The sequence below is a fragment of the Gymnogyps californianus genome, chromosome 7, assembly GCF_018139145.2.
Source record: "Gymnogyps californianus isolate 813 chromosome 7, ASM1813914v2, whole genome shotgun sequence".
In the NCBI taxonomy this organism is placed as follows: domain Eukaryota; kingdom Metazoa; phylum Chordata; class Aves; order Accipitriformes; family Cathartidae; genus Gymnogyps; species Gymnogyps californianus.
This window is the reverse complement of record NC_059477.1, coordinates 6,283,192-6,296,292: the sequence shown is the minus strand read 5'-3', so window position 1 is coordinate 6,296,292 and position 13,101 is coordinate 6,283,192. Positions and strand designations below refer to the sequence as shown.

At 43.1% G+C, this 13,101-nt stretch overlaps 1 protein-coding gene across 5 annotated transcripts in view; it reads left to right on the top strand.

The window, feature by feature from the left end:
- The window catches only part of MAP2 (microtubule associated protein 2), a 229,209-nt gene extending 216,794 nt beyond the window's left edge, over positions 1-12,415 (top strand). For 3 of the 5 annotated variants that reach the window (XM_050899942.1, XM_050899941.1, XM_050899938.1), the window contains 4 exons: positions 8,250-8,342; positions 9,906-9,987; positions 10,500-10,612; positions 11,299-12,415. In XM_050899942.1, the coding sequence (XP_050755899.1) occupies positions 8,250-8,342; positions 9,906-9,987; positions 10,500-10,612; positions 11,299-11,514 (504 nt within the window). In that variant the 3' untranslated portion in view covers positions 11,515-12,415. The remainder of the gene's footprint in view (positions 1-8,249; positions 8,343-9,905; positions 9,988-10,499; positions 10,613-11,298) is intronic. The other 2 variants (XM_050899940.1, XM_050899939.1) reach the window with 1 other exon arrangement.
- Positions 12,416-13,101: the final 686 nt, after the last annotated feature.

The window sequence follows — 13,101 nt, the reverse complement described above, 5'->3', positions numbered from 1 at the left end:
AAAAAGTAGTGGAGAATATAGGCCTAACAAAAAGTGCAATCTGAGCTGTTGCTGGGTCCCATTCTGTCTCCCATCTCCTTCTGGCACGTCATGCACTTTTTCTCCAATCCATCATGATCTGCGGCATAGTTGAGCCAAAAACACTTTGGCCCAAGTTAAGAGAATGTCCCTGCTCAGGACAGGGATGAACATAAATGAACTTATAAGGTTCAAGCTTTGGTGCTTTCCCCAACCAGAACCACAGGAGGCAGCTGTATAGGGAGATGTGGATTGACATTGTAACATGGCTGTTGTTAAAGTACTTGGCTAATGAGAGACTGGGAGGCAATTGTTTCCACGCTGTTAGCTGCATTTATTGGAATAAGTTTGTGCATTTACCAAGTCAACAGTTCACAACTGTAAGATAAATTAATCTCCGTCAGTCTGCTTTTGTTTTCTTTATACATTCCTGGTTATGTGGATTTGCAAGACATTTGAAGGGATTTGTTCTGAACTGAAAATTAGAAACCAGTTCATCCCGTGTTAATTGTAGATCTACAAATGCAAAGAGAAATTAGGAGTTTCAGGCACACCTTCAAAACTCTGTCACAGCTCAAAACCATCATTTTTAAGTTTTTGAAATTTAGAATTTTGGCTGATCATTGCAGATTGTACAGAAATAACATCTTGCAGCTCCTGTGTTCAGACTGCACTCATTTAATGGAAGGCTTGCCCGAGTACAGTCTGTACAGTTAAGCCTTGAATTATTGTGGATAAAAAGCAAGATCTTCTTCCTGACTCATATTTTGGAAAAATGAAGCAGTCATTGCCAGGCTCTAGCAAGTTTCAGAAAGTTTCTTTGAGGAAAGGTGTTTGGTTGGTAGAAATGAGCAGGGAATTGGGACTTTCTATCCAGATCTGACATTCACTTTCTATGTGGCTGGGACAGAGTAACATCACTGCTCTGCCTCAACTATCTGTACAACATGCATCATGCTCATTGAGGACAAACTGTGAACCACAATCAGGAGGGTCACAAGCTGTCCGATGGGGCTCTAGCCACTAAGAAAACTTCCACTGACTACAGTAGCCATGAGCCGATGCTTCTCCCTCTTTTGAAGGGAGTTAGCAGCAGTGCACTGATTTCTGCCAGTCGGATGGAGTGTGTTCGATCTGTCTAGCTAGAGTTGAAGCTATCACTTTCTGGAGGATTCAGCATCTTTCCACCAACTACAGTGGCAGCTTAAGTGACCAATTCCAACTCTTAGCTGGCTAATGCCAGAGGAGACAAATCCCGGCCGTGATGTACCGTACGTTGTTGGTCTCTCGTTAATAGCAAGGGGAGAAGCTGTATTTTTTTCTAGAGTAGATTGAAATTACCAGGACATAAATTCCTGTGGAAGTCTGAGTCATCCCAGCAGCAAGTTCGGCAGAGGAGGCATTTTCAGCTGAGCTCTAACTAGTCTATATATTAGCAATAAAACGGGGAAGGTTTTGCTTTTGGAAAAAATGTTGAGGCAATACATAATCTGGATCAGAGCTATTTGGGCATATAATAGTGTTCTGTCTTGCACAGAAAGGTGAGAAAAAAAATTTATTTTGCTAGATGGGAAAAGGCAGGAAAGAAAAGGATAAAACCCTTAGTTTTTATCTTGGAAATTTGGATTTGAACAGTAAAAAGAGATGCTAAGGGACGTATCTGCTGAGCTTTGGGAAAGCCAGCTTGCATGAAGAGATTAAACACAAGATATGTTTTTGAACTTGAACTGAAGAACCTAATTTTCTCCATTATGCTGGAGTAAAGAAAATCCAGACATAGTGACTCAAAACTCATCCCTTCTTAAAGATAAGGAAACTGATTTGAAAACTGTGGTACTTGATGCTCAGTACTTGATATTTGATATCTTCCCATGAGTAGAGACTGTTGCCTCTAAAATTTAAGTATCAAACTCTGTAGAATCTGTTTGGTTGGTTTTTTGTTTAAGGGAGTACTAAAACAGGGATCCTGTGTTTTAGCTGAATTAATTGAGCTCCTAGGATCTTTTTTATTTGGTGTGCATGAATATCCTTCAATTTCTTTTACCATTCTTTTGATCAGCTCCCCAAATGTAGTGAGGAGTCTGATTACAGAACACGTGTTACAGCTCGTCTGACGTGGATCTTGCATTTCCTTGAGCTGTCCGTTAAATTCAGCTATTGTCTCTTGACTGTAAACTCTTCGGCATGGAAGATGGTCATTTCACTTTGTATTTCCCAGCACAACTACGCAAAACCTCTCAGTGTTTCTCTATAGGCCTTTTCTCCCTTTAGTGGTAGGGACATGCCTAGTTCGGTGTGGCCTCCTTATTAATTGATGAATACAGTGGTTTGCAAATAGGTAGAAAGAAGCTTGTAAATCACCCTTTGTTGTCCTATGAAAGTATTAAAGATGTGGCCGATTGCAAGACATCTCTTCTACTTACTGATACTTCCCATTGAAAGTACGTATTTTCAGTTGTTTGTAATTGTTTTGCAGTTTAACTGTTCAGGCTGAAATATTACATGATCAGTGTCTGCCTCTGGGTACGTTTTTAAAGGCCAGAAATGAACCTATCTTGTTCACCCTTTAAGAGCAAGATGAGGATGGTACATTATTTTGCCTATGCTATGTCCAGCGCAGCCTTTTATTTTGAATCTCACTAGCTTGTAGGCTGGCAGCTTCACTAGTGTGTGTATCCAGTAATTTCAGGAGTACAAAGGCTGACCATGATCACAAGCTTTGTTTGTAGATGTGACAAGTCTGAGGCACAGTCTTTCTCTTCAAGGACTTTGCTAGGCCAAATAAATACCCTTCCCCCTCCCTTTCCTCTACCTGTAGCCTCTGCCAGGAGCATGAAAACTGTAGTATCACCTGTCCTTGGCAGCGTATCGATTTGGAAGCACTTAGAACTGCCTCTTGATTCTAATCAGGTTTTAACCTTAACCTTGCTTCCTATGCAAACCAATTCTTGTCTCATTCAGCCCCTGTGTTAACCAGGAGACCAAACACTGAAATAATGTCTATTTCCTGGGATGTAGCTCTGTCAAATTACTGTGATGCTGTGGTAAGTAGGAGGAACCTGCCCTTTTTGATAAGTTGTTAGGAGTCTGGGAGCTTTTCCCAATATCACAGCCCCACAGCATGTTCAAACGGCAAGTGGAGCCAAGCTAGAGTATTTTTAAATGCTTTAGGCACAGTGTTTGTGGTGGAGCTTCTCAGAGGCCATAATTGCAAGGCAGGGAGAACATAAATCATAGCTTCTTGGAAAATGTATTCAGAGCCTGTAATTTCATCAGCATCACAATTTTTCTTCTTCAAATATCTTTGTTTTGGTGTGTACTAGTGTAGTACGCTACAGGAGGAAAGCCGTTTATGGATTCTCTGCCCAGATGCTGGTAAGTTAGGGGCTTTCCCTCTTGTTGTGAAAAGCAGCTGAACTGAATGATTCTAGGCAGCAATGGAACATAATTCTTTCTCTTTCATGAGCAGTTTTCAGTAATTAATGTTGTCTTTAGCAGTGAGGCACAAACTGAACTAAATTCTCTCTTGCATTTCTCTGCCTTCCACTCAGTGTTTCTACAAATTTCTGCTCATCTTGAACCCAGTGGTGCAGTACTGACAGAGGAGGGCCTGCTTGAGGCCCCTGGACTGGAGACTGTTGTACATAGAGACTTTGAGATCCAAATTCACTTTCTGTGAACAGCCTTAGGGAGGCATATATCTAACTAGGAGGTTCACAGGTATTGCTAGCCTGTCTCTTCTCCTCATGTCAGCCAGCTTAACCCCAAAACATCCCCCCTGGTCTAGTGTAGATGTTGCCCTTGGATCACAGCCCCTTCCTGTTTAGATTGCCAGTCAGGCCACTACATGTAGGAAGGGAGTTAGTTTACCCTGCTGGGAGCAGATCAATATATGCCTCATCTAAATGAACTCTGAGAAAAATACCTTCAACATGTGGTTTCCTAGCAGGCTACCCATAAATGCCCTGCATCTCCCAGTACTTGGACAGATAGCATTCAAACAGCACAGAAGGTATGGAGCACAGTGTCTGATTCCTGCTGGGGACTACCTAGAAGTAGTGTGAGTCAGTGAGGCTGTACTGTGTGCACATCAGCACACAGTCTGCCCTGGGCTTCAATTCTGGACCATTGCTGAGGAGTCATCAGAGGACAGAGTGGGGGGAAGGTCTGTCAGACTGTCAGGGCTTCAGACAGAAGCCAGTTTTTCCTTGGGCAATGGGGTTTTGTGGAATAAACCCAGCATTGTCTGTAAGGCTTAATTTTTTCACTGTGGTTTAACTTCACGTGGATATGACAAATGCTGAGGAACCTCACCTTGGTCCTGATCAAAATACTGACTTCCAGTTCCTGTCCAGCATACCTGGGCAAACCAGCATCAGATCAGAAGAGAATGTACCCATTTCAGACTGGCAGGTCAGGTTATGAGGGGCTCTGTCAGGACATTATCTTGTTGGGATGTTTACTTAGTGTGAATAGAAAGCAGTCCTGTTTCTGCCACAGACTAAAATGTTCCCTTTCCTGAATTAAGAGCATGAGCAGGCTTGATCTTTCATTTAATGTGCAGCACAACTGAAGTGCATATATGTACATCCCTACCACACCTCCACCCCCACACAAGATGTACATACACATTCAGGAACACGGAGACCTTACTGGTGAGTCATGGTGTTCATGCTGTCTCTATCGCAGGCAGCTGCATCATCTAATTCCTTTCATCAAGTGCCATCATAAAAGGTTACCATTTTCTTGTCGTAGCTCTGTTCCCTTGGGAGGCAGTTTGGAGGCAGTTCCAGAGCCTCCCTGCTCTGATAGTTACAAATTTCCCTCTAGATTCCAGCTTCAAATAATTCACAGTCAGTTTCCATTCTTTGTTTGCAAGCCAAAGTTTCTCTTTAGCCTAAATACTTCTTGTCCCTCGCTGGTACTCTCCCTCTCATGTTTACACTCTGATTTCTCAAAGGAAACAAAGCTCGTGCAGTCACACTGTCTGGCTGGCAGTCTCAGCGTTCCTCAACTCCGTTGTAACTTGTTGGCCAATTTCAACCAGTGCTGGCAAGGGAGCAGTGGTTAGAAATACAGGCGGTCCCTCCAAGTTGGGTGATAGTTGTTGACTGGGTACAATACAGAGACTCAGCATAACATTGTCATTGGGGTAAAGGCAGTGATAACTCAGCCCTCCTCCACAATCAGAGACAACAGACAGCTGGCCGGTTGTGTATTGGCTTCTATTTGCCCAGTCTAGCAGACCTGGGAGAAAGCTTGGGGGATATTGCTGGCAAGAGGGGATAGGGCTTGCTGAAGAATATAGGATGGAGGGATTAAGCAGTTTAAAGCCTTAATCTATAGGAAACAAGGCTCCATTAGTTTGTGGAACACTTAGTTATAGAGGGCAGTCATGATTTAAATATGTGCAGGGATATTGATATATTCCAGGGAAAAGAGAAACAGATCATCAGGGAAAACCTGGATCAGTGCAGTTCCTCCCTGAGCCAGAAGACCAGCACAACACATACACATCACTCAGCTCACTTCAGCCCTCAGCATAGGACATAAATCATACATAGGTCTCCTGCTGGCCCCTCTACACAGGGGCACATTTCACCCAGTGAGACAGAGAGGATAATTGAGATGATTGGTCCTTTACATATCTGCTAGCCAGGTCCATGGGCCACGAGACTCATAAACTGTCAGACTTCTGGGTGCAAATCAACCTTGAGGCACTTGATCAAAGGCACCCTCTCAACTTATCACCTTGCTTTGGCTCCATTTTAAGCTATGGGCCCCGAGTCCACAGCACTGAGGTCTTTTCATGACCCCTAAGTCAGCATTTTCAGAGTAAATGCATCCCTGTGGCCATTGCTAAGAGCTGCTGCTGATCCATTGCTGAGAGAGATGTGCTCAGAAAGTGCTAGGAAGGTTTTCTGTTTTGCCCAGTTGTGTCTGGCCTGAAGCTCTCTGGGAGCCAGATCTGACTGCACATCTGATGTGTGTTTCTGTAACTGATGTGACACCTGTCTTGTATAGTACTGGGGTACGTTTTTAAACAAATAGTATATTGAGAGAAAGCACAAGCATAAAACTCCAAAGGCATTTGCCTTCATGTTTCAGTGTACATTGGTTTACTTGGATGGATTAAGCAGATAGGAGGGAGAAAGACAGAAATCAGTTTGCCTACTGAAGATGCCCTTCTGAAGGTGACCTACCAGTTGTGGAGTTTTCTGGTGCTGTTATCACTCTTATTGCTGAGCATGCCACCACCACAGATCTTTACCAATTAAAGCGAGAGAACACAACATCCTAATGGTTTGACTGATGTAGTGGTTAAATGTAATGAGGGGGACCCATGAAACAGCTTGCTGTGAAGAAATTCTTCACATTAGCTACAAAGTGTGACCCTCTGAAAATTTCTTGTTGGAGTTTACTGGGCTTAAGTCAAGGGTGCATTCCAGGTGCTCAGTGCCAGAGGATTCGACTCGTTACCTAATGTGACATTATCCCCACTGCAGGAGCCAAGAGCTGCAAAATCTGATATTCCTGTAAGGGGGCAAATAGTCTTTTCCTAGTTTGGAGAGGTGAGGCACAGAGGGAGTGATTCGTCTCAGATTTATCAGGGAGCCTGGGGCAGTTTGGGAACCTGAAGTCAGGAAGCAGAAATTGCACAGGGTTCTTCTTCCTCCCACTGACCACTTCACCTGGTTTGCAGCTGCTTGGTGTTCCTGGAGTGGTAAGAAGCCACAATAAGGTACCTCAGTGTATCTTTCCCTCTCTCTTATCTCAATATCGGTTAGTCACTGTAGGTTTACCTACAACAGCAGCCAACAGGACTGTGCTAAGTAATATGTCAGTGAAGGCTCTACAAGTGCCATTTAGCAAAATGAATAGATAATGCCCAAAATTCTGTGGCTTTCTATACAGGAAAGAGTGTAAATCCATATTGTATATTAATAATATAGAGGTAAATAAAATCCAACATAACATTTGAATAAAGACTTCATATTTAACCCAGAGAATGAATATGCTGCACGGGTGGCACTCTTTGAGTAAGTAAAAGCTCCTGGTGCAAAGAAGGCAGGTGCAGCCTTGGCCAGAAATGCCTTCTCACACACCTGAAAAGCCTAATACTGGTGAGCACAGTCCCCTGCCCTTGCTCAGAAAGAAGTCTGGAGTGGTGTCACTCAGGTGTGTACCCTGCACCCAGTTGTGCCTGCCTACTGGTAACTGCCATCCAGCAGCACATCATACCCTGGGAGAACAATCATTGGTGGTACCTGAGTTCTGCCAGGTGGAGGAACTGCTTTGACATGGGGGTCAAGGTAGGGGTCAAGCATGGGACAGCATGGCCTGCTGTTCGCAGAGTTCACCTCCAGGCACTGTCATATGCCTGCAGTGCATCTGTGGCTAAGGTAACACAGAAAAAATGTGGGCTCCTGACATCTGTAAGGGAGGCTGGCACCATCAAGGGAAAGCTGGGTACTTGTTCTGCCAGAACAAAGAGCATAGGGGAGAAGCACAGTGCTACTAGCACCAGAAAGTTGTGACCAACTTTATGGCCAGCATCAGAAATCAAGAAGCAGTGATTGCAGCTGTAGGTTTCCAGATGCTGTTGTTTTCTGCATTGCCCTTTAGGAGATGACAGTAAAGAGACAGAGCAGTAGAGAGCTCTGACTTCAGTTTAATTAATTTTGTCAATCCCCTTTCACAGGACACTCTGAGGTCTGTTGTATGAATGTAGCTGCTGTTATGGCTGTATGGCAGAAGGAGGGGCGAAATACCTCAGGATTTCAACCCGTGCCTGAGCTGGCTGGATCTGGGATTTCTGTATCAAAGGCTGGAGTGCTGAGCTGGGGGAAGGAGGGTTTTCATCCTCTCCTTGTGGCCGGTTCAGCAGGAACACTGGCCATCCAAGGACTATGTCCAGTCCAGGCAAGCAAGGAGTTCTTTGAGCTTTTCAGGGAAAAGCCACCTCTCATATCTCCCAGTATAAAAACTTTCCCCTTTGTATTTCACCACCACTTCATGAGGCAGAAAAAGAGCAGCATAGTGTATTTACATGTGCTGTGTTAACATACTAAGCATAGAGATTGGCGTGGTTTACTTTCTCACTTTCTGACACAATACAAGTGTCAGAAGAAGGAGTCACAGCAGGAGGCAAAATTACCCTGGCTCCCTTGTCCTGTGCCCCGATGGAGTGTGTGTATGGTATATAGTAAGTTACCTCCGATTCCTTTTAGGTTAGGATTTTAAACAAGAAGATCGATTTTAGCGATATTCAATCCCGGTGTGGTTCCAGAGATAACATCAAACATTCTGCAGGGGGAGGAAATGTAAGTAGTACGGACACCCTGTGAACAGGCATCTCCACTGTGGTGACCCACCTTGCACAGCCAGACCCCTCTGTCTCCCTTCCTCTGAGCACTACTTTCCTTCTCGCTACTGTTTCACATGTGAGTCTGGTCTGGTAGTCTGTGAGCCCTGTGTATGCAGTGGTGGCCTCTTGATCTTTCTCCACAGAGCACAACACGTTTCCAGAACTTGGACAGGAAAAGGAAATGAGAAAAGGGTTATCTCTAAATGCTCAAGGGTGCTGACAGTAAAAGTCCAGTGTGAGCTGAAATGGTTCAGTGCCTTTCATGGGAGTGGCCCAAGGAAGTAATTTCCAGAAAGAGACTGCAGCTCACAGTGAGACTGCAGCCTCACAGCTGGGCATCTTACAGTGCATCAGTCCTTCCTCAGCTAACCTTTCAGTTATGTGCATTCATCAGAGAGGAAGAGGAAAAATAAAACATAAGGACAAAGAAACCTCAGAGAGAGGGTGTGATCAGCCAGTGTGCTGAGTGCTAATGCCATAGCATTATTCCAGTATAACAAACTGAGGTTGCTCCGGGTTTGACCAGACACCTGTTAGTTCTAGCAGTCACGCTGGAATAGCTTAAGGCGGCTCTGACCCCCCTGATGGAAATGATCTCCCCTCAGATGGAAGAGCTGAAGGTGTGGGCATGTCTGATCCAAACAGATTCAGTACAGCCACCAGTGCTGGCTTAAGTCATCGCTGGTGATATGAGAAAACCAGTGGCATTGCAGTCATCCTGGAGCTCCTGTCTGGCCTGGAGGGGCTGCAACTTTTTAAGACCTTCTAATGCAGTCACTGTGATTGTGAGCCGCATCTGGGAGCTGTTTGGGAGTACAGCAAGGCAGGAGTGTCACTCTGTGGCTGTTCCTGAGCTGGGCTCAGCTCAGTAATGGCAACAGGGCTGGCAGCAGGGCACAGAGCAGCAGGCGGAGGGAGGGTGCCTGTGCTGCTGCCTGGCTGAGCAGAGCGGTGCCACTGCTATCTGGTGAGCACCACCGAGCCGGCGGGCTGAACACCAGCCAGCTCAGGTACAGCTGCGGGAGTCACATTTGTAGATTCATCAGACTCTCCATAGTGGATTGACATGAAATGCATACCATATTTAGATGCAGAAAAATATGAAACAGATGGTAGAGAAAAAACACAGTCACCGAAATATTCCTAGTTGCCAGATGCACATTCAAGAGCAGAAGCAAACGGGATGGGTCCTGCTGCAGACAGGGCTTCAGAGCATCCACCCTGAGAGGAGGCTCAGAAACATTTTAGAAAGAACCCGCAAACTGATCTGCTTTGTCCTTCTCTTTGTTTTGCTAACAGTAAAGCTTAACTGACCTCTGTCATTTCCCTAGGTGGGGAGGAAGCTTGCTGTATTAATCCAGGTGTTTCCTCCTTTGTGGCATGGTCTGTTTTCTGCTAACCATCTCTCCCTTTCCAGTGGTTTGTAGAGACTTGGGCTCTTCCTCTGCAGGGCTTGGCTTTTTATTTATTTTATTCTTTTCATTCCTGTAATTTGTGTGTGTGTGTGCGCTTTTGACAGGTGCAAATAGTAACCAAGAAGATCGACTTGAGTCATGTGACTTCCAAGTGTGGCTCGCTCAAGAATATCCACCACAAGCCAGGTATTGTAGGAATTTCTGGGATGTGGGACAAAGCAAAGACCTAATCCTGTTATGTGAAGGAAAAATCATGGATGATACCATTCTCTTTTATAGTCCAAGAAAAAGTAAATACACTTTGGTAATAAAAGTAATATTCTTAACTAAATATATAAAGACATAAAGGTATGGGACCACCTAGTTTAGAGAGGAGATAAAAAAATAATGCAGAAGGATGCTGCTGTGGCATAATGTCAGTTTGATAAGATACTGAAATGCAGACTGAAGTCAGCAAAATACTTAAGCATGTGCTTAACTCTCGTGAAAATCAATAGGGCTGCAGTACCTGCTTACAGTTTGAATATGTGTTGAAGATCTTATATTTTACTGAACATGCAGCATGGTATTCTGTGCTTCTCTAAAACCATTAGATCTCAACTAAAAGGGAAGTAATGTGTGCACACCCTTGGGCATCAGGTCAGACTTTTTCCTGAGCCATTCCAGCCTCTTAATCTGTATTTCCTTTTTCTGTGTAGGAGGTGGGCGTGTGAAAATTGAGAGCGTGAAACTGGATTTCAAAGAAAAAGCTCAGGCTAAAGTTGGTTCACTGGAAAATGCCCACCACGTACCTGGCGGTGGTAATGTCAAGGTAAGGGGACAGCCGTCAGAAAAGGCTACCACTGTGCCCCTGGCCCTGTGAAATTATTAGAGCTGTGAATTCAGCAATGGCTCTGAATTGAGTAGGAGACATCTGTTTATTCTCCTTCAAGCACACTCACGTGCCGTTTGTTCTCTTTGGAATTTGGAATGACCAATCTCACATCCACATCTAAGTTGAGAGTGAATCTTAAAGTGAAACATCCTGTAGTTTGTGCACTGGCTTTCCCCCTAAAGATAAACCTTGTTTGGGACTGTTGTACAGCACAGGTATGATCTAATAAGTTTGTAGTATGGGTATCCCAGAGGATCAGGACTGCTTTGTGAAACAGGGGGAAAACATCTTGAAAGTAAGATCACTCCCACAAACATTTGAAAATACAGATTTTGGAAACAAATCATAATGCCCATAAAATGTCTATTAAATTCATACAGCTAAGAACAATGGCACTGCTCATTAAAGCATCCATCGGAGACAGAAATAGTAAGAGAATGTAACATAGTAAGCCAGTATATATTAAACGAGGTGAAAAAATCTGCAGTTTCAATTATTCTAATGAGTGAAGAAGCTTCAGTCCTTGTAAGAGTTCTTAAACAAAATGAGACCCAAATGATGACCTATAATGAGATAATTTGGTGAATATGTAATGTGTTAAATTCTTTGCTTTCCTGGAGCAGATTGACAGCCAGAAGCTAAACTTCAGAGAGCACGCTAAAGCCCGTGTCGATCACGGGGCTGAGATCATCACGCAGTCACCAGGCAGGTCCAGCGTGGCTTCGCCACGCAGACTCAGCAATGTCTCATCCTCTGGAAGCATCAACCTGCTTGAATCACCTCAGCTTGCTACCCTCGCTGAAGATGTCACAGCAGCCCTTGCTAAGCAGGGCTTATGAATTTGCTCATTTCGCGTTGTATGAAGTAATAATATTTAGGCATGAGCTCTTGGCAGGAATGGGCTCAGAGCAGGTGTTACATTCATTCTTTACCATGTCTAAAACTAAGTCACATCCCAAGACTTGTAGTTACCATACAGTTAAAAAAAACAGGAAAAAAAAAATTAAATAGATGCAGGAATTGGCCTGATCTCCATTTACAACAGGAAGACACTGGCTTTATATGGGTATACAACTGCAGTATGTTACATTGGACAATTATTGTTGCTCTGCTCTGTCTTGCATGGAGTACCGTACTATGATAAAATGCATTTTTACCTTTCATGTGCCTGAAGGCCATCCACCTCTTTCTGAAGAGCCTTGTTAATATCCCAATTTGCTCATTTCACTGTTCTGTTGATAGATGGGGAAATAAAAAAAGAAAAGTTGCCCATTGTAAGTTATTACAGGTTAAATTAACAGTCTGCTTACCAGAAGGAAGGGCATATAAAGAAATTCAAGTTTAATTAAAAAAAAAATGTGTTATTTTGTATAAATAAGTAGAACAAAAGTTGAATTAAGTTATTAACATTTTTTTGGACCTGGTTAATTATGTCAGTGTATAGCTGAAAAGCCAATAAATTATTTAACTAATAACTAAAAATAGTAGTTGAAAACATTTGAACCATGCTTGGGGAAGTGACATAAAAAAGCTGTTGAAAGCAAGCACTTCCACCCCAACGGACTTGTGTCTGATTAGAAGGTTGGTTAAGCGGCTAGATTTGTGTACGCACCACCGGTTTCACATCCTTTCCATCTGTTTGATACAGTATTATAGATATATATATTTCTCTGTGGCCATTTGTGATACGCCCTCCTCATATACTTGAATATTCTACTTCTTTATTCACAGTATCTGTGTCTCTTGCACCCTTTGGTGTTGCAATTTTAGGTATGTAAAAGTAGATGTTAGCAGGGGTTTTTTTCCCTATTCATAAGAATACATTTAAAAAAGATGAAAATTTTAGCATGAAGTTGCTTTCTGTAACAACTAAAAGCCGTGACCCTGTTTTAGTGCCAGATGCAAGTCTCTTCTGTGATGCTAGAAAAAGGATTCCTTCCCTCTTCCCTTCCCTCCCTTTCTTCACAAAGGTATGATTTTTGTGGGGTCCAGATGTTTGTAAAAGGGTCTCCAAAGATGGCTGAGTTTGGATTCTGGATTTTTAAAAAATCCACAATAGTTTGGTTCTGGCTTTTTTTCTTTCTTTCTTTCTTTCTTTCTTTCTTTCTTTCTTTCTTTCTTTCTTTTTTTTTTTTTTTTAAATTCCTGTAGTAACAGTGAATGTTAGATTTATTTATTTTTTTCTTTTGCTAAAGTTGAAACACAGAAAAAAGCATTAAGATGTTGTTTCCACTCCTTTAGTGATGTCTCATGTATACACTCAGGCACTCAGATTAACAGTGATAAACGTAACAGAGATGCCTGTAAATTATAGTACGTGAATAAATAAAATGAGCTCCCTAAACTGGGTTGCCATAGTGATTCATCAGTAAATATGGCATCTTAAAATCTGAGCAAAGTGGGATTATATTGACTATAAAAAGTAT